The sequence below is a fragment of the Diceros bicornis genome, unplaced genomic scaffold (assembly GCF_020826845.1).
Source record: "Diceros bicornis minor isolate mBicDic1 unplaced genomic scaffold, mDicBic1.mat.cur scaffold_117_ctg1, whole genome shotgun sequence".
NCBI classification, from domain to species: domain Eukaryota; kingdom Metazoa; phylum Chordata; class Mammalia; order Perissodactyla; family Rhinocerotidae; genus Diceros; species Diceros bicornis.
Window position 1 is genome coordinate 1,146,349 of NW_026691040.1, and position 27,010 is coordinate 1,173,358.

Consider the following 27,010-nt stretch of genomic DNA (forward strand, 5'->3'; position numbering starts at 1 on the left):
CTATTATCTAATTTTAGGACATTTACATCACTCCCAAGAGAAATGTTGTACCCACTTGTGGTTACTTCCTATCTCCCTTCCCTTTCCTCTACCCTCAGATTAAAGCTAATCTATTTCTGTCTCTATAGGTTTGTCTATTCTGGATCATATAAATGGAATCTTTTGTGGTCTTTCATGACTGGCTTTCACTTAGAATGTTTTTGAGGTTCATCCATGATATAGCATGTACATAGTGGGCTTTTAAATTGTTCACAGTTTTTTGCTGTTACAAATGATGCTTTGCATGTGTTGGGGAACTATTATTTTTTAAGTGACTTTTACTATTAGTAACAGTAAAAGCCTATCTCATATTCTTATTATCTGCTGAAGCTCTGGGAGAAAAAGACAAAGGTAATGTTTATCACAAAAGTATAATTGAGTGCCTCCAGAAGTGAGTAAGGCACAGTCCTTACCTCTTGAAGAATGCACAGTGTAGCTGGGTTAGAATGACAAATTAATTATAAAACCATGGAAGTGCTACAAGTGAATAAGCAAAATTCTGTGGAAATGCAGAAGGAAGAGCAGTTCATTTCTTAGGAGATGTGTACAAAGCGTTATAAAATGAACGACATTTGATCTGAGTCTGACCCTGGAAAATTACTGAGATTTCAGGAAGTGGGTGTTGAGAGAGAGGAAGCAGTGTGCAAAGACATTGAGAGATGAGAGCGTTTTCCAGGAACTTAGACGAGATGGGCTGGACCTGAACAATATCGTGGTGGGACAGGAGACTAGGGTGGGTCCAGGCTCATTGGTTTACACCCGCTATGGGAATCACTGGGAGAATCAGGCAAGATTAAGATGCAGCCACATTTGTATTTTAGAAAAAAAAACTCTGGCAGCATAGAGGGCAGGCTGGAGACAGGAGAGTCTAGAGGCGGGCAGTCCATACGAAGACTGTTCCAGTCTTGTAGGTGAGAGATGATGCCCTGATGCTGTTAGCGTTTTTCATGTTAAATTGACAGGACTTATTGGAATGGGTGGTAAGGGAAAAGAATTCTAAGGTGACTCCCCTGGTCTCTCGCTTGGACAACTGAATGATTTGGAAATTTGATAACTATCCCCCACATAGAGAAGATTAACTTGTGTTGGAAGCTGTCTCCTTTCTACAAATGAAATATCTACTTCAGTTTGCTTTAAGGAATAAGATAACTTATAATTTAAAGATTGCTTAAAGTGTTTTATTTCCAATTCAGAAATGAAACACAGGTATTTACTGAGCCTAGGTTATATCAATTTCAGACTTGAACAATCAAACTACTATTAATTATCATTTCCTCATAGCCAAAATAATGCAATGGTGTAAAGATTCCTGTTGATGCCAGTAAACCTAATCCAAATGACGTGGAGTTTGGTAATCTGTATTTGGATATGAATGGAATCATCCATCCCTGTACTCATCCTGAAGACAAGTACGTAACCTGTTTTTGTGACTGACATCACCAGTTACAGAGGAGTACTATATTATATTACATTGTTTGCTTATCATTATAGACCGGCACCAAAAAACGAAGATGAAATGATGGTTGCAATTTTTGAATACATTGACAGACTTTTCAATATAGTAAGACCAAGATGACTTCTCTACATGGCAATAGATGGAGTGGTAAGTGCTAAAATAATTAACTTAGAGTCTTCCGTTTTTGTTTTTGCTGTGTTCCCAGTGTCTAGAATGAAAGTCAGCTAAATAAAGAAAAATATTGAGTGTGGTAAATTTGAGAAAGCAAACCTCATCCTTCAGTCATGCATTCAAACACTTTTTATGCCTGTTTTGTACCAAGTACTGTGAAATGCTGGGGATGTTGGTGACTGCCCTTGCTTTTGAAGGGCTTACCAGTAAAGGGACAGAGACTTAGATAAATGAGTGAAGTTAGTTATTTATGGGCTTTATAGGCACTAGATAACACATGCAGCATGTTGAGGGAAGAAGGTATCAGTGCTACTAAGAGAGTTGGAAGATAGAGAGGAGGTGACTTTTGTCCCATTTCTTGAAGGATAAAGAATAATTGGAGATTGGTGGGCAGTGGAAGGGGATGGATGGGACAGATATGGGGAGGGAGGACCTTATGGACTTCTCAAATGTGGCAGGTAAACACACTCTCCATGCCTATGATCACACTAACATATTTGGGCAACTGTAGGAGTTTTAGATTGGAAAGGAAAGTAGAGTGATGACTTGAAGAAGGCCTTACCTGCCACACTCAGGAGTTTGGATTTTATCCTATAGGCTGTGATTAGTCATCACAGGACCTTAAGAGGGGAATAACTTACTGACCTATGATAATAATATCAAGTAGTTTAGGTTATAATTGGTTAGCAAACTATATACCAGGGTTCAAGGAAAATTAAGGTAAATCATAAGCCTAAATTTATTTATCCATATGCAAATAGATTCTCTTTATGTTTTAGATTTAGCAATTGTAGTAGCTAATGGAATGATTTTGAAAATCCAGAAAACTTTGGGTCCAAGAAGATTAACTTTTCTGTGAGGTTCTCTTTACTCAAAGAAAAATCTTAGCTACCTGATAACTTGTTAAGTTGTAGTTAAAGTGGAGTAAAGAATAAAGGGAACAGGAATATGTCTTATTTGGAGCATATTCCAATTCACATTAGCTAAGTTTCTTGAAGAAAATTTTTAACTTTACTGCAGTATGCCCTTACTGCTAGATCAAGTATAAAATATGTACATATTTGTGTGCGTTGTGTACGTGCTCATGTCTGTAACATGTTTTTTTCTTAAAATATAAATGTAGATCATAGAACTTGGTGCTTGAAAGAATTAGATTAGGTGGTCTCATTTTACAGAAAAGGGAACTGTTTAAAAGAGAATATAAAAGAACTTATTTTTTGTAGACAGGATACTTTAGAGTCCCTTCCAACCCCAAAACTCAGTTCAGTAACTTCAGAACCTTACAGTCCAGTTCACTTCATTTAGGTTTATCCAGTGATTTAAATTTCACTTGGTTAGAATGATTTAAAAGTACTTTTGGTAAAAACCTTGTTCCCTGTCTCCTGCTGTGCTTGTAGAGACAGAGTGGTGATTATGAAGCTTATTGTGGGAAGTACAAAATGGAAGTGCCTTGGGGTCCTACAGATCAAGTAGTTTTCTTTTGCTTTTATAGGGCATTGTGGATCTCATTTGGAGACCGTCCTTCCTCTTAGGCAAGGACAGAAGGAAGCTCTTCCTGATTCTGGTTCTGTAGTCATTGTCTGCTGGCTGAGTCTTTGAGTCAAGTGAGCTTTCTTCTTGGGTGCTTTGAAGCACCATAACCCAGTGAAATTGGCATTAGGTCATGGGGCCTGCACTGTTAAGTGCTGTGGCTTCATAGGATGTTTGTCCATTTGATATGTCACTCACTGAGCTCAGCTTTTAGGTTCTTGGTCCAAATTTAAGTCCTCAGGATCTCCTGTCTGTCGTGAAAGGATTATTAGACATATTACTTACCTTTTCCATTTTAGTGTACTAGTTTTATAAAAACAACTGATTCAAAATAATGTGCAGATTTAGTTGCAAATATTTTGAATAATATTATGTGAATGTGAAATACACGTTTTTCAGGAACCACGTGCTAAAATGAACCAGCAGCGTTCGAGGAGGTTCAGAGCATCAAAGGAAGGAATGGAAGCAGCAGTAGAGAAGCAGCGAGTCAGGGAAGAAATACTGGCAAAAGGTAAAGAAAATGAGTCTTGAAGGTGGACTTTTTATAAGATGTATGCAGAAGGGGGAGGGGCGGCAACTTTTTCTTTCAAATAGATAAGGTTTTAATTTACTTAGAATCCCAGAATATGCAAGGAAAATTTATGTTCACTGTTGAGGAAAAGTTGTTAATGGAATTCTTCACTATTTGTTTCCAAACTCTGTAGTAAAAGAGAAACTTGGGAATACAAGGAGGGAATTCTGGTAGGGAGAGCAGATTGTCAGTCCCTCTCAGGACAAGTGCAGCTCTTCTGCTAACTTTTCTATATCTGTAAAACAAATATTTTAAGTGCTTCTTACTTCTTTTTTTCTAATGGGGGCTATTAGAAAGCTAGCATTCTGTAAACATTTTCCTCAAATCAGTCTTGGTAGCGTGCCTATTGCTTCCTCTTAGAACTCAGAGGTCTACATGAGGAGGCCTGGGATGATGTGATCCATATTCCAGGCTTTCACCAAGTCACACACACTGTCAGTCTAGATTGATGTAGCAGGAACCGAGGCAGTGAGGTACCCAGGGTTCTCTCAATTTTGAGGAGGGGAGGGGTGGGATGTGGCCATTTTTGCAATTCTTCAAAGCCTTGAAATTCCTGATGGGTACATAGGTAGGAGTTGGCTAAAGCTCAGAGAGGAGAAAGGTCAAGAGGTCTTCATGCCCACTCTGACTGGTTCTTTCCCAAGACACCTGTGTGTGAGATGGGGTGTGGTTGTAGCAGAGTGGTTTGTTTGGTGTTTTGTTACATAGGGCAATATGATAGACCAGGAAAGCCACAGTTTATTGGCTCAGGATATTACACTTGGAAGTTGAAAAAGGATACCATAGTGTAGTCAGGTCAAGCCTGCAATTATGATACATTCTATGTTATTTTAATTTGCTAGAAGTATGCGAGTATATAGTTACTTTTAGCTGTAGCTTATACTAATACTCTAAAACCTGTTTGTATCTATAACAGATTGTCTTTGATTTTAAAGATGTCTTCTTTCTTGAACATGTTATGAAATATGTTTGTGTCTTGAGAAAAAGCTAATCAGTGATACAGAGGGAAAAATAGGATTTTTGTATCCCTCTAGCTGATATTTTTATTTCTTATCATTTATTTCTTATCATAAGCTGTGATAAATTCAGCATTTTAATTTGTTTTTCTTTTTTTTTTTATAATTTTTATTTATTTATTTTTCCCCCCAAAGCCCCAGTGTATAGTTGTACGTCATAGATGCACATCCTTCTAGTTGCTGTACATGGGACGCAGCCTCAGCATGGCCGGAGAAGCGGTGCCTCGGTGCGCGCCCAGGATCTGAACCCAGGCCGCCAGTAGCGGAGCGCGCGCACGTAACGGCTAAGCCACGAGGCTGGCCCTAATTTTGTTTTTCTAAGGCACCTTTATTTTAAGAACTGGTATCAAATTAGAACCCCTAACCCGTGTGTGTATTCTGCTGCAGAGGGCCTTAGGAAGAACATCATAATTTTTATATTTTTATATAACAATATAGTATCTTTTGTGTACTATATATTGTTTGACACTTCTGTTAAAGCTTTATTTAAATTTGAGGAGAGGAATCTTATTTTCTTCCCAGAAAGGGGAACATTGTTCCTCAAGTGACAATACTTCTCATTTTTTTGTATTTGAACTTACTGTTTTTGTTGTTTGGGCTTAATATTGTGTAGTTTACCTCACTTTTTATGGCGATAACAAAACATTGCCTTTTTCTCTAGGTGGCTTTCTTCCTCCAGAAGAAATAAAAGAAAGATTTGACAGCAACTGTATTACACCAGTAAGTAGTCTCAGACTTTGCTGGCTATTGCTAACTCTTAAATGATAGCTTAATTTATTTCCTTCTATCATTTTAGGGAACCGAGTTCATGGACCATCTTGCTAAATGCCTTCGCTATTACATAGCTGATCGTTTAAATAATGATCCTGGGTGGAAAATTTTGACAGTAAGTTTCACATTTTGGTACTTCAAAAAGATGAAGGTGATATTTGAGTCTATACTTTGATATGACTGATAGTATTTTTTTCTTTTTTCCCCCCTGTGAAATCCTAGTTGACTGTCAGAGGAAAGGAGAGGCTGCCAGGGTTATTAGAAATGGGATGTCTTGCATGATCCAGTTTTAGACAGTCGAATTTTCTCTCAATGCCAATTTTTTGTCCTCGTACCGTCACTATGAAGCCATAAAATGGTACTCATGGTTTAAAAAATATCTATTTATGTATGAAAGTAATTTTTAAATGAAAATTTCTATTTGAAATCAAAATATAGCAAAATTAAAGTCGTGGGTCTGCCTTGAAAGAATCACTGTGTTCTCCTAAGTATTTACGTAAAATTTAAACAAACTGTTGTGTGATTTTAGGGCATAAGCCTATTTCCCTGTTATTAGGTGTGGGAAATTGTGTTTACTGGGTGTCTTTTATTGATTGCTCCCAGGGTTTGTGTGCTTCAGTGCTGTGTCCTTAGGTGGCAGTGAGAATGGTGGAGACTTGTGACTGGTCGGTTTTGCTAATGGCTAAGTTTAACCCAGACATTTGATTTTCTATTCCATGTGGTAAGTAAATAGTTTTGGTGTTTAATACACACACACCTTATTAAGAAAAATTTCCAATTAATAACATCTTAATAGAATTATCCCAGTTTATTTTAAGATACTCAGTTCTGTTGATTTTTGTCCTAGAAAATTGGAGATGAGCTGAAAGTGTTAAAAACTGTCTTTTATAGGTTATTTTATCTGATGCTAGTGCTCCTGGTGAAGGAGAACATAAAATTATAGATTACATTAGAAGACAAAGAGGAAAAAATCACTTATGAATATCTGATTGACAAGCCATTATATAGAAAATGGTAAAATGTGATATTCCTCTGGTATAAATATAATAAATATATGTTTTCTCCTCCTTTAGCTCAGCCTAACCATGACCCAAACACTCATCATTGCTTATGTGGAGCAGATGGTAAGTTTCTTCTTTGGAATTTGAGTCTCTTGGATTAAACCGTAGCAAGTTGATGAGTTGGTGTATAGTAATGAATTATTCATGATTGCCTGGAAATTCTAAAGTGCCTTGCTGATTTTATGTTTGAGAGGAAATTAGTACTGAGTTATTTAATCTGTGATTAATGTTTACCTATCTTTAATTTTTTTCTTACATTTTTCTACCTTTTAATATGGCTGCACATACCTTTAAAATGGACGAGTGTTGACTCCTGAGTGGTAGTCTACACTCTAGGCCCATGTATCTGGGGGACATCTTGTTGACTGAGAACTACTAGGAAGTTTTAGGCATTTTGACTTTGCTGCCTCTGTTTGTGTGCTCCTTTGGGCTTTTCTTTGTGTTGGTGTCTTGTGTTATGGTAATGTCTTATGTCTTTGGTTATGGTAAGGATCTTCTGAAAGTGCTCACTGTTCAGTGTTTTGTCATTGTTGATTGATAGCTGATCTCATTATGCTCGGCCTTGCTACATATGAACCCAACTTTACCATTATTAGAGAAGAATTCAAACCAAACAAACCCAAGCCATGTGCTCTTTGTAATCAGTTTGGACATGAAGTTAAGGACTGTGAAGGTTTGCCAAGAGAAAAGAAGGGAAAGGTAAGAAATTTGAGATGGTAGTTGCCTCATTTTTAAAAATTTTATTTTATTTTTTTTGTGATAAAATATATATAATACAAAATATACCATTTTAACTATTTTTAAGTGTATAATTGAACAGCATTAAATATATTCAGGTTGCTTCATTTTTAAAATAAAGAGAAGACTATTTTTGATTAGATTTTTTACCTACTTACTCTGTTCCCTCTCATAGAAATGTGTCTTTGAAAACTCTTTAAAGACACATTCAAAAGCATGCGTGTACTCATTCTTTCTACTCTCCACTTTTTCTAACATAGCTTGTAAGTATACGAGGCTTAAGTCTCATAGGTAATAATGTCCATGGCACATGATTTGTTTGTACAAGTAATGTTTCAAATGGTTATTCTTAAAAGGAACTACAAATCAAATATATTAAACTTGTTGATACTTTAAACTTGTTGATACTTTTAAGTTACTCCTAGTTTCTGCATATTTTGGGTTCACTTGATTATATCCAGTCTCTAAAGAGGTTTCTATCTGTTTTAAGAATATAGTACCTCTTTAAAAGACATAGTGAGTGAAAAAAGCAGGTAAGAAATATACTGTACGCTCACAGAGAAGGGTCTAGAGGCATACACATCAAAATACTGGTTGGCTATCCGTCAGAGATTGGCAAACTCCAGCCCTCTAGATTTGGCCTATGAGCTAAGAATGGTTTTTACTTTATTTTTTATTTTTTATTTTTAAAGGAAGATTAGCCGTGAGCTAACATCTGTGCCAGTCTTCCTCTATGTTATATGTGGGTTGCCGCCACAGCACGGCTGACTAGTGGTGTAGGTCTACGCCTAGGATCCGAACCTGCGAACCCTGGCCGCTAAAGCAGAGCATGCCAAACTTAAGCACTATGCAGGGGGCCGGCCCTGGTTTTTATATTTTTAAAAGGTTGTAAAAACAAAATAAAACATGAAAGAATATGCAACTGAGACCCTGTGTGTCCCGCACAGGCTAAAATATCTATATTTACTATCTGGCCCTTTGCAAAAAACATTTGCCGATCCCTGGTCTAGGTATGATTGGGATTATGGGTAATTTTTATTTTTAAAATGGTTTGGTGTGTTCTTTTTTTATTTAGTACTTGTAATATTAAAATGGATCTTGCTTTAAAAAAAGCTATAATGTTCGTTTGGCTGGAAAAAAATTACAGGGTTTAGAGTAGACTTGTTTAATCTTTACTCCTTTTGTTGCAGCATGATGAACTTGCAGATAGTCTTCCTTGTGCAGAAGGAGAGTTTATCTTCCTTCGTCTTAATGTTCTTCGTGAGGTATGTGGCAATAATCACTTGAATCAGCCCTCTAAAGCAGAGTGCCATTTCATAGCTTTAATGGCAGCATTCCTTTTTGGTTGTAGTATTTGGAAAGAGAGCTCACCATGGCCAGCCTACCGTTCACATTTGATGTCGAGAGGAGCACTGATGACTGGGTCTTCATGTGCTTCTTTGTGGGAAATGACTTCCTTCCTCACCTGCCGTCGTTAGAGATTCGGTATGTGTGTTTGTGTGGGTTTTTAAACTACTGTTGTAGCCTTCTTGCTTACAGTGCGTACTGGTCCTAATACATAATGTTTGTTTCCTGGTGGCAGGGAAGGTGCAATTGACCGTTTGGTTAACATATACAAAAATGTGGTTCACAAAACTGGGGTGAGTTCATTCTTGAATAATTTCAAAACAGAAGTATTTGCTTTTATAAGAAGATCATTTTACATGTATTTCATCACTTACAGGGTTACCTTACAGAAAGTGGTTATGTCAGTCTGCAAAGAGTACAGATGATCATGTTAGCAGTTGGTGAAGTTGAGGATAGCATTTTTAAAAAGAGAAAGGATGATGAGGTAAAATGTTTCTATTGCAGTAGCTAAATTGCTCCTGTCTCTAATATGCTGTGATGATCCTGTGATTGTACTTTTAACCTCTTTGAGTGCGTTGTTATAGTGTATCAAACGCCAATGTAATCATGAGTGGCCAGTGCTTTGATTATTTTATAAAGGCTGTGATGCTTGCTGTGTGGAACTGTGTATTGCACACTGTGTGAATTGCACTGTAATTTTTTTCTCTCTTCATAATCCTGATTAAGATAAAAATCCAAACACGTGTCTGATCAACGGGATGTGAAATGAGGGTTCCAAGACTGGAAGGATGCTTGGAATGAGCTAGTGGATGCCATGTTTTAGAGGAAATGTTGATGCTGTGGAAGTCAGGTGAAGACCTAGGAACTCTGTACTCTGGTAGTGGAGTGTAGGGGCCTCTGGGTTAGATAGCATCAGTCTAGGCAGAGGGTTGCAGCTCTGAATAAGCAATTAAACATAAAAGAAAGAAATAAAATAATAAAGCACTTGGAAATTGATGACATATGATGGAGTGAGTGCTTAGGTGAGAAGTCCAGTCTGGCTTAGGCAGTTGGGAGTGTGGTTGGGCCGTTCATGAGACAGCAAGCAGTGGGGGTAGAGAAGGTTGGGGTGAGGACAAGGTAGAAATTGAGGTTCATTTTGGAGATACTGAGTTGGAGGGGTCACAGGACACCTGAGAGGAGGAAAGTCCGTGAAGCAGTTAGATGGATATGTGTAAAGCTCAGGGCAGAAGTCTTTTGGAAGGAGATTTCAGAACATTAGCAGAATACTTCACGTCATGAGTGTGAAGTTGAAATCCCTGGAGCTTTTTATGGAGTTCAAGTGCCTCCAACAGAAACCTTAAGAAGCATGGATGTTAAGGAGAAAGGGGAGTCAGTTCTAGAGAGGTGGGAGGAAATCCCTGAAGAGATGAGAAGCCACTGGTGCTGCCGGAGGCGTCAGAGTGAGATAGGCCCCTAGTCCATGGCCAGGGGTTCAGAGGTCCTGAAGAGTTAGTGGGGTGGAGGGGCAGTAGCCTGGAGGCAGAGTAGGTTGCAAGGTGATTGTGAAAGAGTGGCAAGGGAGGCAAGCAGTGGGTAAAATGAGCAGATAGTAGCTTTTTAGAAAGAGAGTGAAGGAAATCCTTTTAGAAACTGATTTTATAAAAAGTCGTATGGCTATTTTGAGCAAATAGCAACATAATAATATTGCTACATTGCTTCATTATCTCCTAACAGATTAAAACATGTCATTGCATCTGACAAGATTTTATATTTTCTTCAGCTTTGTATGCTATAGCTAGTGATCTCTTTTTTAGAACCTTGGGTACCGTTTTATATACCAGTGTGAGTAGACTGTAAGTGTTCTTTTTAAAGCCTTTGGTACTTGGTAATCTTCTGTGATGGCCAGAATTTTTCACATGTAAAATTTAAATAGCATGACTGACTTTGTCTAGGATATCAAATGTCTATCAGGACAGCCATTTTTAACTAAGCCTTCAACAATTATGGTGGCTCCACCTGACCTGCTGCCATTTATGCTTAAGAAAAGCTACACAGACGGTGTAGTACTTGGTGTAAAAGCCTCACGTTAGAACAGTCCTTTTATGTGGTTTTAAGTTACTCTGTACTATTAAGTATTGGTGATATTTGCCATTAGAGTGGGATGTATGGGATTTGATAGATACCAGAGTGCTTCAGATTTGAGTAATAAAGTTTCCAGCTGGCCTGGCAGAGAGGGCATTTTAAAGCTTTGGATCGTTTTTGGTATCCCTGACATCATATGATGTTTGTCAGCATAGTTGGACATCGGGGAAATTTATGAACCCTCAGAAATTCAATATAATAGTATCTAGGTGTGTGTATTTTCCCAGGAAGTGTGTCTCTGGCTTTTGACAGACTTCCAAAGCAGTTCATAGCACACAAAAATTAAAGATCAGTAAAGTCCAACCAGGTGTACCTATTTTGCTTATGTGTAACTACCACCCTTAGAAATAGGTATTTAACTGACCAGCAGAATACATGGTAAAAGAGGAATACATCAATATTTATTATTAAAATTGAGCAGTTAGGTCAGAAATATGATGCTTTTTATTTTATGAGCTTTGATGTTTGCCTTTTGTCTTGCAAATCTTCTTCATTTATTCAGCATATATTTATTAAGTGTTTACCGTGTGCCAAATAGTATTCTGAGTGTTACTGATACAACAAAAAACAAAAGAAAAAAGCAGACAAAAATTCCTGACCTCATGGAGCTGATATTCTTCCGTGGGAGATGGACAATAAACACAAAAACTAAGTAAAGTGTGTAATGTGTTAGAGAGTGATAAGTGCTGTGAAGAAAAAAGCAGATGAGGAAATATCTGGGAAGGTGGACATGAGGACATTGCGGTTCTAGAAAAGATGACTAGAGAAGGCCTCACTGACAGATGACTTTGAAGGATATGAGGGAGTAATCATGCAGGTGTTTGCAGGAAGAGCATTTCAGACAGAAGGAACAGCCAGTGCAAAGGCTCTAGGGCAGGAGCTTACCAAGGATGTTCAGGGAACAGCAAGGAGCCAGTGTGGCAGGCACAGAGGAAGCAGAGGGAAAGTAGTAGGGGTAGGAGAGGAGGTCAGAAAGATGGTGGAGAGCCAGATCTGGTAGGACCCTATAGGTCATTATAAGAACTTGAGCTTTCACTCTGCATCAGTGGAGGGTTTTGAGTATAAAAGTGACAAGATCTGACACATATTATAAAAGGATCACTCTAGCTGCCCTGTTGAGACTAACTGTATGGAGGCAAAGATAGAAACAGTGAGCCCAATTAGACTCTTTTGCGATAATCCAAGGGAGCCAACATGGTGGCAGTGGAGATTGATAAGAGGTAATTGGATTCTGAACATGTTTTGAAGGTAAAACTAGTGGATTTGGCTGGTGAATTAAATGCTAGGGGTGAGAGAAGGAAAGCTATTAAGAATGACTCCAAAGCATTTTGTCTGAGCAATTGAAAAATGGTCTGAGCTACTGTGATAAAGAAGACTGGGAGGCACAAAGCTAGGGGTGGGGATGCCATTTGGGGCATGTGAAGTTTGTACACCCAAGTGGAGATGTTGAGTGGGGAGAGGTCCTGACTGGGGAGTCATCAGCACGTAGATGGTGTTTAAAGCCGTGAGACTAGATGATTACTCCCATGAGAGTGAGAGGTCCAAGTACTGGGTGAAGAGGAACGCCAATATTAAGGTGTTGGGAAGTTGAGGAATGAAGGCATTCAGCAAGAGTGAAAGAGGAGAACCAGGTGAGTGTAGTGTCCTGGAAGCCAAGTGAAGAGCACGGATCAAGAAGGAAGAGTCACGGTCAGATACGGACTGAAGACTGAGTAATGGATTTCACAGTCTGTGGGTCATTGGTGACCTAGATGAGTTTAAAGATGGGGCAAAAGCTTGATTAAAGAAATTGGTGGTTTTGCTGTCTTAGGAGGTTTTAAGGTCATCAGTCACCATGTATCCAGCATTCAGCCCCTCTCCTGGCACAAAGCACAAATTTCAGCTCTCAATAGGGTGTTATATTGCAGGTGGCAGTACTGACTTGGAAGTGATGGAAGTGCAGCTGCTGGTAGAATGACAGTCAGTACAGGACCTGCTGGCCCCTGTTTCAGTCCACAGCAGCAGCCCTGGCCACCGTAGCTGTCGTTTCAGTGCCTTGATGCTCACAGAAACTTGGGCGTGGGAGGAATGCTTTCTGGGGTAAAGGAGGCCTTTGAGTGGCCCAAAGTAAGTGGGGAGTTACTTATTTGTATCTTCTCCGTATTGGTGGGCTACTTGCTCCAGGGTAAAACAGAGGGTCTTTGTTATGACTCTTGCATTCTTTCCTGAAATGATATCAAAAACTATCTGAAAAAAATTAAGAGGAATAATTAAATTGTATCTAAACTCAATTTAGAATGCTCTCTGTCTATCTAAAGTTCTGATAAGCAACACTTTGAACATATAGGCCATTGCCTAGTTTAATTAGTTACGTTTCTGGGGTCTTCCTTTAAAACTTTGTCTCCCAGATCGTTCCTGGTAATGTTTAACTCTTATATTTTTGTGTAATTATTTGACAGAATATGTGGATTTTATACTTTTAGGACAGTTTTAGAAGACGACAGAAAGAAAAGAGAAAGAGAATGAAGGTGAGTTTTAATTCATTTCATCAGATTGGCAATAACATACATTTACAATTTGGGAGGAAGATAGCTTTTTATTCCTTATCCAGTAGTTTGTTAGGGACATAATGTCTACCCAGCTGCCTCTTACCTGGAGAAAGAATGCTGGTGTCAGTTTTAAAGAAGTCCTTTCTAAGCTCTAGAGTCTGAGGGGATACACTTGATGGGCCAGAGGGGCCGGGTAGCACTTAGCTATTTGAATTTTTTACGGTAATTGGGTATTGTTTTTGTAATAAAAATAGCTAGCTCTTTGTATCTTCTTGAAAGTTACTACACTCTGTCTATATCCTTGTCAGGTTACTCTTCCTAGAACACAACACTCGAAACTTTGTTGTTTCTCTGCTCAGAAATTACCAGTGACTCCTTAGTTCCCGCAGAATCCAGTTCTGTCTTAGTCTGGCGTGCAGAGCATACTATGATCTGGTCAAGTTCTCACCCTGCTTTTCCCCAGTTGTCTTCTAAATCTAGCAAGTCCCTCCTGACTCAGAGCATTGCCTTTGTTTGGTCCCTCTCAATGGGTTTCTGACTTCACGGCTCCCTCCCATCTTACATTTTCCACGAGGCCTCCCTATTGCTTCCGCTTGTAATCCAGGTTGAGCAGTCCTTCCTTTTAACTCGAGTGCTTCTCGCTTGTGATATTTGTTTGCTTAGTTAATTGCATAACACTTTATAGTCACTTAACTTCTTAAGTTTTGTTTTTTTTGTCTTCCTTACTGGATTTTAAACAAATGGAGTTTGGGGACTACCTTTTATTATTATGTTTTATTAGAATCGAGCAATTTCAGGAACCTATAAGGGAGAAAAGTAGAGTTATTGATTGTTGCAGGTGGGTTCAAAACCACTTAGATAGGGAAGGGCATGTTTGATGTCTACTTTATGTATTATTATTTTCTTTCAGTCAGTGTCTATTTAAAAAATATCTTTTATCAGTCAGCCATGACTGTCACCTACTGTAGCTATAATCATAGCTCTAACTAATTGGAAACAAAGAGTTAAATTCCATCAAGGTGAAGGATAAATAGAAGTTGTATTTCCTAAGTATAAATCAAACTCTTGGCTTATTTTTTGACCTTAATAGTTATCTTTATTTGCCTAAAATTGTGTCTTGAATGCGTTTTGAAATTGTAAGTGAACATAAGGGAATAACCTAATGAGATTTGAATAGCTTCTATGTATCAGAAAAGTGTATTGTATGTACTTTTATAGCAGAGTTATTAAATATTACAGACTATTGTTTACAGGATAAGTTACCATCAAATCAAACTGTGGACAACCCTGTAATGTTAATGGAAATCCATTTCGTCTTTAAAGAGCTTACAGCAGGGACTCTTTTCCATTGCCTTCATTTCTTCCTGTCATCTAACTGTGTTGTGATTTAATTTTAATTTCTACATTCATTTCCATTTATGTTAGAGAGATCAACCAGCTTTCACTCCTGGTGGAATATTAACCCCTCATGCCTTGGGTTCAAGAAATTCACCAGGTTCTCAAGTAGCCAGTAATCCGAGACAAGCAGCCTATGAAATGAGGATGCAGAATAATTCTGTAAGTAACTTATTTTTATGTAGCATTGAAGAGTGGTGACTTTCAGATGCCTCTTACAGTTGTGTGTGAATTTTATCACTTAGCCTGGAGTTGTTTTGTTTTATAGTTTTTCTCAATTTCTTTTGCCTTGAGATATTTTTAACTCTGTTAAATCCTTATTAATATGAAAATATCTAAATGATGTGAAAGAAAAGAACATACATGTAAATGTGGATAGCTAAGTGGCTGCAGTGTTTCTCTAATGCAGTCGGGCCACAGTGCTTCCTGCTTCCCCAAAGGTACTGGGTGGTGATGGTGCTAGAAGCATGACAGGACATCCAAATGTCTCATAGCTAGAGCAAGAGAAGAGGGTGGTTTTGCTGCCGTATTTCCCCTTTCCTCCCAGGGATCAGTTATGGGCATTTTGCAGAATAGTATTCCTCAGTTTGTCAAATACAGGTACTCCTCACTGCCTAAACTCTCACTCTCCAACTCAGACGTGGAATATATCTGAATACATATTTTAAGGTAGCTCTCATTATCCACATTTTTTTTAGAGCTCTTTTTTTGTTGCTGGGAAAGATTTGCCCTGAGCTAACATCTGTTGCCAGTCTTCCTCTTTTTTAACCCCTCCTCAAAGCCCTAGTACCTAGTTGTATATTCTTGTTATAAGTCCTTCTAGTTCTATGTGAGCCGCCACCTCAGCATGGCTACTGTCAGACAAGTGGTGTGGTTCTGCGTCCAGGAACTGCACCTGGGCTGCCAAAGTGGAGCGCGCTAGACTTTTTTGTGAGGGAGATCAGCCCTGAGCTAACATCCGTGCTAATCCTCCTCTTTTTGCTGAGGAAGACCGGCTCTGAGCTAACATCTATTGCCAATCCTCCTCCTCTTCTTTTTTTCCCCCAAAGCCCTGGTAGATAGTTGTATGTCATAGTTGCACATCCTTCTAGTGGCTATATGTGGGACGCGGCCTCAGCACGGCCAGACAAGCGGTGCGTCAGTGCACGCCTGGGATCCGAACCCGGGCCGCTAGTAGTGGAGCGCACACACTTAACCGCTAAGCCACGGGGCCAGCCCTGAGCGCGCCGACCTTTAACCACTAGGCCATCAGGGCTGGCTCGGTTGCTCCCTATTTATAAACTGAGGAACTGAATGGATTTGCCTCATGGTATTCCTCCTTATTTGAACGTTGTAATCCAGACTGCAGAAGCAAATCGTCTCAGCCAGCAAGGCTATGCTCTGTTCAGTAGCTTCCTGTAATGGCAGCAGACCATGAGCTCAGAGCACCCGGCAGGCAGCAGCAGGGGTAAGGGAACAGACCATGAACTAATGTACACAGACAAAAGGTAATCAAAGCTATTGCTTATTTCAGGCTAGTAGGCACGAGAGAAAGAGAGAGTGTTGTAGAGGGAGGAAAGATGTTATATAAGGTACAGTATCCTATGTAAACTTTTGCTATGATATATCCAAGGGTATTACGTAAGTTGGGATATTTAAATTTCATTATTCTAATAGTTATCCTATTGATGCTCAAATCCTTTATCACAAGGCAACCCTATATGTGAAATTTTTGCCATATCATGAGACTGGTTGAATTTATATTCCCATAAATTCACACTTAGAAGTTTTAGGACCTTAGATTTGGAATTTGGAAACAGATTTTGCATCTTCTGAGAGAAGCGGCTGGGGTTTCTGTTGTGTTTTTGTTCTGTTTTTCCTTTCTTGTCTTATTCCTTACACCATTAACAGAGTGGGATATGGAGAGTCAGTGAAAGGTTTTGCAGTGAGATGCTTGTGTAGAATGGAAAAAGCTGATGTCCATCATTTAAGATTATAGTGACTACCGTCCTCACAGAATGAACTGAGAGTGACTAGTATTGCTAACACCACGTGATGATAAAATGCTTTTTTCTTAATCTCAGGGAGGCAGGTAGGTTTAAACTTTGCCAGCTATGATTGCTTTGAGAAAGATTCCAATATTCAGGCTCCACAGGATTAGACTATATTGATTAATAATGTCTGCCATGGGAATAGGAATGGGGAGATTGGTGATTAGGTTGCTTATTTGATCCTGTCTTAATTCTCCTTGACACAGTTATTTCTACTGGAATCTTTGCATAGAGGAGTTTTCATCTAGAATGTGTTGAATTTAAGGAAATCATGAAGCCAAATGACCAGTTTATTTAAAGGAAGCCTTTACAGTTATGGATTTTTGCTGTGTTATTTTTTCTGAGCTGTTTGGGTGTGCTGGGCTCCAGTACTTGACTGGTATCTACTGATGGTCAACATGGTTAGTGTTTTATTAGATAGCTTCTGTTTCCTCATAAATATGTTTTTAAATTTTGCATTCTGAAGTGTAGTTTCATTATATTTGCGACCATTCTCAGTTTAATCAACTTTGATTGCAAAAACAGCTTTTTAAAAAGAAATTTGAATGAATTGGTATGACTCTGGTATGTTTAGGAAAGAATATTTCTGAATACTTTTGTTAGTAGAAATAGAGCAGAAAAGAGCAGCAGATATTTAGCATTAAAGAGCAAACAACTTCTTTTCTTCTTTTTTTCCCTTGAAGGTATATTCTTTTTGTTGTCTAAAGATAATTTATATCTTGTTTGTGAATTTGGGAAAGATTGCTTTGTTTACACCTTCTCTGTACTTAGATGATTGACAGGAATATCAGTCTCCTAATTTAATCCAAATGGATTAGTGTTGTTTAAAAACTAATAGGGATGACTTCCTGAATGGTTAACCGCCATGCGCCAGGCAGGCAGCTTGGATGGTTTACAGATATTGTTTCATTTACTCCTTGCTATAACCTGTAAAGAGATAGAACAGTATCGTCCCTGTTTGAAGTTGAGGCTGACAGAGGTTAAATAAATTGCCCAAGGCCATACAGCTGGTCAAGGTTGGAGTTGGTATTTCAGACTCAGATGTGTCTGACTGAAAGTACCCATCTCATTTTCCAAGTACAACAGTGCCTTCCTGGATTTATTTTTATTGTTTGTGTTTTTTTTTTTTTGTTTTTTGTTTTTTGGTGAGGAAGATTGGCCCTAAGCTATCATCTGTTGCCAATCTTCCTCCTTTTGCTTGAGGAAGATTTGCCCTAAGCTAACATCTGTGCCCATCTTCCTCTATTTTGTATATAGGTGGCTGCCAACGAATGTTTTAGGTCTGTGCCTGGGAACTGAACCCGGGCCGCTGAAGCAGAGGGCCCCAAACTTAACCACTAGGCCACAGGGCTGGCCCCTGTTTTCTTTTTTCTTTTCTTTTCTTTTTTTTGATAGTATTAGCCATACAGTATCATGAGTAAAATTGATATTATACATCTATTAAAGGAAAGTGTTGTGAGCTCTATGTGAAATATAGTTTTGCTTTGTTGTAACTTTTCTTGGCCTTTGGTGTGAACTACCTTCATGCTGAGGTTTTAGTTACAGTATCATTAAAATAGGCTCCTGAGTTCTCGATTTAAAAATAATTTACTTGAAATATATAATATACTGTGAATAACAGAAGAAAAACTTTACCATGAAAACATTTTCTGCCACTTAGGTTTTTGGTCATTTAACATTAAAGTTGCAGAACATTTTAATTTTTGTGTGTGTGTGTGTGTGTGTGTGAGAAAGATTGGCTCTGAGCTAACGTCTGTTGTCAATCTTTGTCTTTTTGCTGAGGAAGTTTGGCCCTAAGCTAACATCCATGCCCATCCTCCTCTATTTTGTATGTAGGATGCCACCACAGCATGACTTGCTGAGTGATGTGTAGGTGTGCGCCCGGGATCTGAACCTGTGAACCCCGGGCCGCTGAAGCGGAGTGTGTGAACTTAACCACTATGCCACCAAGCTGCCCATAATTTTTTAGTTAAATATTAAAATACTTTAGGGTGCTACTATGTTCATTGAGTTAGGTACAAAGGGAAGATCATGGTAAATTTAAAGTAGTATCCAAGTCTTTGAAATAATAATAAAAGCTGCATTTTTCTAAGATGACTAATAGATTTTATTTGTACAATGAATTTTAAAACAACATGTATAAAATAGTTTAACAGATATCTGGTGGAGTCTCATTAAACGGTTGCTTTCTAGAATGGTTGTACTAGGTTGAACCACTTACATCTAACTTTATTCTCACCAGCATTGAGTATTTTATGTATTAATTTATATACATATATATATATTTTTCCCCTTACAGCTTTGTTAGTTAATTGGTGGAAAGTGATCACAAATTCATAACACGAGGGAACCACCAAAGAAAAAAAATGTTCAAGTCCTATAATTAAAAAAAAAAAATCTATGAAATTAAGTTTTTCTTATTTCTTCTGAAGCAGTTTTTACCTTAATGTTCAAATTCTTTTGAGTTTAAGCGTAGGAGGCTTGGTACTATATTATTCTTTTTTGGAGAGGTAGAGTATGCCAAGATCAGTCTTTATACTTTCTAAATATATTTACCATATCTATGTAATAGCTTAAAAAAAATGTATTACTGTGGAGCATGGTGGTAACAGTAATTGGATGTAACTTCTTATGTGAAATGAATAATTAAATCCTTCCTCTGTAATGTCATAATTGTCTACAGAGTCCTTCAGTATCTCCTAATACGAGTTTCACTTCTGATGGCTCCCCGTCTCCGATAGGAGGAATTAAGCGAAAAGCAGAAGACAGTGACAGTGAACCTGAACCAGAGGATAACGTCAGGTGAAGCCATTTTTTGGTAGCACTTTGTTAGCAAATTGCTGAAATAGATGCCGTCTAATGAATGCTATTTAGCTTAGAGCAGCAGTGCCTTCAGATGCTTGCCTGTGATCTTTTTATCCACCAGTAATTAATGTGGAGGGTTAGGATAGTCAGTAAATTCCAGTGAGATGTGTAAGCTATAGCTGTTAAACCTAAGCATCTAGATTAGTATGCATGCTGGTTTTCGTCCTCCGAGCCACTTTTCCCTCTGAGACCAGGCACTAGATCGGCTAGACATGAGGTGTTTAGCTCTGTGTGATCTGAATGTTACTGTTATGAGATTAAATTTTCAAGCTGCTTAACCCAGAAAGTTCAGTTACATTTGGTTACTTGATATAGTTTGTTTTAATCATCTCAATTGAAAAGTTTCTTCTTTAAAATGAAATATGCAAAAGGCTTTCGGTTAAGAGATAAATATATTTTTAAAAACCACGAACTTGCATATGCACAACTATAGTTCATGACAGAGAAGATTCCCATTAGCTATATACTTAAAATTTATAATAGGAAAATTGGATTCTTTAATTTATACAGAAGTTTGAGATCATTATATAATAAGATTAACAGCTTCTTGTGTGATTAAATCTGGATTTGAACCCTGGGCTCGAGTGCAAAGGGCCAACAACCTCAATAATTGTAACTCATTTAGAATTTTGCAAAATGATTTATTTCAAAGTTAAACAGTAGTGGTTCACAGCTCATGCTTCTTTTATAGGACGTGGATGATGTGTTTGTATTTATGATTAGAAACTTCAGAAGTGTGATGTGTGGTTCTGTATTTTCCCAACATCTTTTGATGTCAGATTCAGAGATCTGTGGTGACTTGTGATTGAGCATCTACCTGATCTGAGTTTTTATCCTCTGCTTCTGCAACTCTTGGAGTATATTTTTTGTTTTACCATGTAGCCATCATGATCAATATCAGCTTAATAGTTAACTTGATTTTTTTAGTACTTTATTGTTTAATTTTGGTGCTGAAGATAATCAAAGTAGAATTGCTTCTATCAAGAAATGCTTGGAGTTCTTAGCATTTATTTCATTAGTAGTTTCTGTAAAATAGTGATATTCAACATTATGGATAGAAGATATTTCTCCTAATTGATGTTCTGTAAATCTTTTGCGTGGGGGCAAAGTTAAAATTGGTATGGTGTAGGGGCCGGCACGGTGGCACAGCAGTTAAGTGTGCGCACTCCGCTTCGGCGGCCTGGGGTTCGCAGGTTCAACCTCTTGTCAACCCATGCTGTGGCGGCATCCCCTGTAAAGTAAAGGAAGATGGGCATGGATGTTAGCCTAGGGCCAATCTTCCACAGCAAAAAGGGGGAGGATTGGCATTGGATGTTATCTCAGGGCTGATCGTCCTCAAAAAAAAAGTAAATAAAAAAAATTGATATGGTGTATTCTGAAACATGACTGCAATTAATTAGTAAGATCTGGCACATGGTAGAAAAGAGCCCTTAATGGAGAATCATCCTGACGTTCTTGATCGTTCTTGATTTTTTTTTAGTATTCTTTGGCATCTTTAAATCTTTCAGAGATTGAGAAATGAGTACTTAAAAAAATAAAAAAATATACTTTGAGTGAAAATGTGGTTTTTCACATTGTATTTTCAGTGATTAATGAAAATTTAGTGAATTGATGACCTCCTTCTAAGTTTTACCAGAACGTGTGTGTGTGTGTCCGTGTCCTTCACTTATGCCAACAACGCTTTGCTGAATGAGGGAGAAGGCCCAAGGATAGGGAGAGTAGGTATATACTTAATTTCTGCCTGGCTTCTAGATTATTCTTTTTTAAAAAAGTAATTTAGTTGACTTTCTTTGTGTAATTTAGATATACTTTAACAAACTGAGGAACTTGAACTATATAAAATATCTTCAGTATTTGCATCTTAAAATGTAGTTTTAGAATTGTTCTACAATCAAAAAAACATGTAAAACAGTATGAAAATCTGAGCAAACAAGTGTTGTGTATCTACTTTAATAAATGGTTATTCTCTTTTTTTTTTTACTGTAGTTTTGTAATGATCTTTCTAGAATCAGTGTTTGAGTTTTTAACGTTTAACTATCTTTAAGTTGATAATAAATCCTGTGAGTGGACTTTTTAGAAATAATTAAATGAAGCTATGTTAATATTACTGTTTAACTCATTTACATTTTACCTGGATATTAAGTATAAATTGATTTGGATGATAAATTGGTAGCTAGTTACTGAAAGTGTATGAATTCAACATGAACTGGCTTTGCCTGATTTTTAGGCTTTGGGAAGCTGGTTGGAAGCAGCGGTACTACAAGAACAAATTTGACGTTGATGCAGCTGATGACAAATTCCGTCGTAAAGTTGTACAGTCGTACGTTGAAGGGCTCTGCTGGGTTCTTCGATATTATTACCAGGTACAAAATGAATATTTTCCTCTAAATCTCTAGTTAATCACTTTAAGAAAATAGTTATTTCTATAATAGTGTGTGTTGTTGAGCTATATTCTGAAATTGAACCCAGACTCATATTTTCAAGCTTCCTATAAAGAAATTCATTACTTTAAATAAGATTTGTTTGTAAAGCCTTTGAAGCTCCTTAGGTGTTAATATATAAACGAAGCTAATTTTTGTTATGCTAAAGAATTTCAGCATTAAATACTGTGGTTGAGAGTACTTGGTCTTTAAAATTATTAAAGTTTATTGTTTTGTTTAGTTGGAATAAAAAATAACAGAGTAACTAATACACAGTCGCTAAATGACTGAACAAAGGACAAAAGCCTGGAAAATAACTGGTAAGAATTTGAAAGGAATTTGAATGATCCCATTTCCTCCATATAGTGTAGTGATGTTACATGAAGTGCATTCTCATTGGAGTAATCTGTATCTGACTTAAAGCTTTTGATAAATGAGATGTCAGATTGGTGAGCGATTAGGCGGACATATAGGGGATTGTAGCACTGATAATACCTGGTTTCGTGCTTGGGGAGTGAAGCAGATTTGATGTGACTTGGGAATAGGTGAAGTTTGTTGGAAAGTAGAAAGTAATTTAATACACTAAGTATCAATTGTAAAATATTCTCATTTCGTGTTTTACTCTGACCCTCAACATTTTTCTCCCCAAAGCTCCCAGTACCTAGTTGTATATCCTAGTTGTAAATCCTTCTGGTTCTTGTATGTGGGACACCGCCTCAGCATGGCTTGATGAGCGATGAGTAGGTCCGAGCCCAGGATTCAAACCGGCGAACCCTGGGCCGCTGAAGTGGAACGTGTGAACTTGACTGCTGTGCCACTGGGTCGGCTCTGACCCTCAGGATTTTAATTCACTAGGCGCAGAGTCAAAACTCATTTCAGGAAGGCTTCTCTTTTCTTTGAGTATAACTTACTGTTTTTTCTTTTTGATTGGTTTACTTAAATATTTTTAAAGTAAAGAGAAAGTTGTCACATGAAAATATAATAGGGAATTGTAAAATGAAACTTTTGGCTCTGTTACTCTCAGTCACTCTTCTAGTGATGTCCCTTACCCACCTGTACACTCAGTGAGTGTCAGCTGCAGTTGTTCTTCATTTTATGTGATGATAGCAGCTCTCGAGTTGGAAAGAAATGTCACCAAACACATTTTAAGGATAAAAATCTTCACCAAATTGTGTTTGTTAGTATAAAGTTTGGTATTAAGTACTGATTATTAAAGATGCTTTGCAGTATTTTTTAAATCAAGGAGCCGTTGATACGCAGTAAAAGTTTAGATTTAATCCAAACATCTTTGAGGACTCATGGAAAAAAATTAATACATGGAATATGTACCAGAAGTCATATGTTTTATCAGTAGAATATTATAGGTTGATAGTTTAATTTTTTTTGTCTTTACCGTGTCCATCATTAACATAGATTTGTTTTTGTTGTTGTTTTCTGTTTGTTTTTACTGATTTTAGGGCTGTGCTTCCTGGAAGTGGTATTATCCATTTCATTATGCACCATTTGCTTCAGACTTTGAAGGTGTTGCAGACATGCCTTCTGATTTTGAGAAGGGTACTAAACTGGTAAGCTTGAGTATTTAGAGCCATAACATTTGTAGAATTTTGGCTTAGATAAAAATTGTGTCTTATCTTAAACTTTTTTTCTTTCTTGCAGTTTAAACGACTGGAACAACTTATGGGAGTTTTTCCAGCTGCAAGTGGTAACTTCCTACCTCCATCGTGGCGGAAGCTCACGCGTGATCCTGTGAGTGTCTTAGTTTTTGAGTGTGTTGATAACTGGATTTTTGTCGTACATTTTGCTAGCACTAGTCACAATTGCTTTTGCATCTTATAGTTACAATAGTGAAGTCCAGAAACAAAGTAAAAGTATTTGGATTCTTCTGTATATTTTTTGCTACTTTTTTTTCCCTGCTTTCCTTGGCCATCAGTACCCTACCCAGTAAATAAAATTGATGTGTGTTTGGGAGAAATTCTTATAACAGTCATTTTGTTCTCAGCATACCTGTAAGTCCTTATTTTTATTGGTTCCAGCCATGTGTGGTGGGTACCAGAGCATGAAGGCTGGTTTACCTGCAGTCACCGCTGCGTGTGTTTTGTGTCCTAGCTAGAAAGAGTGACACCCAGCTGAGAAGTAGGAATTATTAGAGTTAATAAACTCTTCACTGTCTTGGGCCCACAGTCGTCAGTTCTAAAATTCTTTTATAATAAGGCCTTTTTATTTTCATCTTTTAAAATAAAATTGTGAATTTTGTTTTTACTAGGCCCGGGATTAGTGACCTGATATCTTAATAACATTTTTTAAAAGGAATGAAACTTCATTTTCTTATCAGGCCTGATAACTTGAATGAAAGTTGTATCAAATTCTTTATAACAGAAATATGTGACTTTTGTTTTGAATCTTTGCTTTTCTCCCTGATACAGGATTCTAGTATAATTGACTTCTACCCTGAAGATTTTGCTATTGATTTAAATGGGAAGAAATATGCCCGGCAAGGTAAAATTTAGACATTATTCCTTTTTGTTAAAATAATTTTCTTCTTTTGGTAAACTGTAAGCAGACATGATTTATGGGATGAAAGAATTTCTGTAAAAGATAAGTATTTTAAAGATTATATGTGAAATTTTGATATTTGTTCATCTAACCTGGGAGTAGCAATGATTAACAGTAATTTTAATAGTAGCATTTTGATAAACAGTAAATTGAGTTGAAATAGATTAATGATTATATCTTTTGTCTCCTTTGTGATTAATTAATGGGATGTGGGACATGCTCCTTCCATCAGTAGCTCATTGACACCTTGTGAGGTTGCTGAGAGTTGTAGAAACATGAAGTGTCCATGTGGAGATTCACTTATACTCCGTGGAAACTTTTGAAACAAGTATTAGAAATTTAGTTTAAATACTTGGCATTAATCATTACTTAAAGTTTATTTATTATTTACATATCTATTTTCTCATTCCTTCTGTTCACAGTTTTTGTAAGAATGACAATATAAAATTAGTACTAAATTTAAGGTACTGTTGATCACTCACCAAATGTGTGATGATGACTGAATGTAAAACACAGTGGAGAAGTCTCTCACACAGTGAGCCAACGATTATTTCACACCTAAGCCCCTTTCAGCAAATTATTTTAACCTTTTCTTCCACCATATATTTTTCTAGGATAATAAGCAGTTTGGTAAAATCATGTTTGCACTCTTTTTCTTTTATTATTCCCTGTGATGCAGATGACCAGTAAAATGACTCAAAGAGAATTGTGGCGCAAAGGGGGGTAAATAATAATTTATAAATTGAAAATCATTATTTTTTGAGATTTTAGGGTTGACTTTTGGTTATGTAGTAACAGAAATTTCATATTACTTTAATGGAATGATAATGAGAATCGCAGCCTATTGATCGGGGTTGTGTAAGTGTTGTGGTTTGTGGTCATATTTTGTTATATATCAGTGGATTGGGGCCTTAGGTTGTTTTTGAACGTGTTTTGTGGAGGATGTTTTGATTAAACTGGAAGGAGAAGAGACATAGGAGAATGGGAGGCAGTAAAGTAATAGTATAAATACATAAATAAGTAAATATATTTATGTAAGTGTTTGTTAAATAAATCCTCGCCTAGATTTTTTAAATAAATGAGTAAATGTATAAGCGTGCAGCTGACTTGCTGAGTGTGTCAGTGTGGTGTGAATCATCCAGAGGAAAAGGAAGGCGTGCACAACAGTTACAGTGTCTCCACGTCCTTGCCGAGATTTGTTATTTTCTGATTTTTGATAGTAGCCATCCTAATGGGTGTGCAGTGGTGATCACTGTGTTTTTGCTTTCCATTTTCCTAATGATTAGTGATGTTGAACCTTTTTTTCATGTGCTTATTGGCTATTTCTGTCTCTCCTTTATTATGTTGAGGTACTTTCCTTCTATACCCATTTTATTCAGAGTTTTTATCGTAAATGGATGCTGTATCTTGTTAAATGCTTTCTCTGCATCTATTGAGATGATCATGTGATTTTTATTCTTCATTTTATAAATGTGTATTATGTTGATTGATTTGCGAATGTTGAACCATCCCTGCATACCTGGAATCAATCCCACTTGATCACGGTGTATAATCTTTTGAACGTATTGTATGAGATTTGCTAGTATTTTGTTGAGGATTTTTGCATCGATGTTCATCAGTGATATTGGCCTGTAATTTTCTTTTTTTGTGTTGTCCTTGTCTGGTTTTGGTATTAGGGTAATGTCGGCTTTGTAGAATGAGTTAGGGAGCTCCCCCCCCCCTCCATTTTTTGGAACAGTTTGAGAAGGATAGGTATTAAGTCTTCTTTGAATGTTTGGTAGAATTCACCAGGGAAGCCGTCTGGTCCTGGACTTTTATTTTGGGGGAGGTTTTTAATTACTGTTTCCATCTCCTTACTGGTGATTGGTCTGTTCAAATTCTCTATTTCTTCTTGATCCAGTTTTGGAAGGTTGTATGATTCTAAGAATTTATCCATTTCTTCCAGATTGTTGAATTGGTTGGCATATAGCTTTTCATAGTATTCTCTTATAATCTTTTGTATTTCTGAGGTGTCTGTTGTAATTTCTCCTCTTTCATTTCTGATTTTACTTATTTGTGCCTTCTCTCTTTTTTTCTTGGTGAGTCTAGCTAAAGGTTTGTCAATTTTGTTTATCTTTTTAAAGAACGAGCTCTTGGTTTTATTAATTTTTTATATTTTTTTTTTAGTCTCTATTTCATTTATTTCTGCTCTGATTTTTATTATTTCCCTTCTTCCACTGATTTTGGACTTTGTTCTTCTTTTTCCAGTTTCTTTAGGTGCATTGTTAGATTGTTTATTTGAGATTTTTCTTGTTTGCTGAGATTAGCCTGTTTTGCTATAAACTTCCCTCTTAGAACTGCTTTTGCTGTATCCCATAAGTTCTGGCATGTCGTATTTTCATTTTCATTTCTCTCC

General features: G+C 37.3%; 1 protein-coding gene across 1 annotated transcript; it reads left to right on the forward strand.

The window, feature by feature from the left end:
* The first annotated feature begins 803 nt into the window (after positions 1-803).
* Positions 804-25,342, forward strand: LOC131402505 (5'-3' exoribonuclease 2-like). The gene is given in 18 exon segments (XM_058537225.1): positions 804-826; positions 1,531-1,642; positions 3,596-3,707; positions 5,445-5,503; positions 5,580-5,669; positions 6,446-6,516; positions 6,626-6,678; positions 7,157-7,314; positions 8,544-8,618; positions 8,705-8,838; positions 8,936-8,993; positions 9,077-9,184; positions 13,287-13,331; positions 14,778-14,909; positions 19,461-19,579; positions 21,870-22,032; positions 23,719-23,808; positions 25,295-25,342. Coding segments are annotated over 18 exon segments (1,650 nt in total).
* Positions 25,343-27,010: the final 1,668 nt, after the last annotated feature.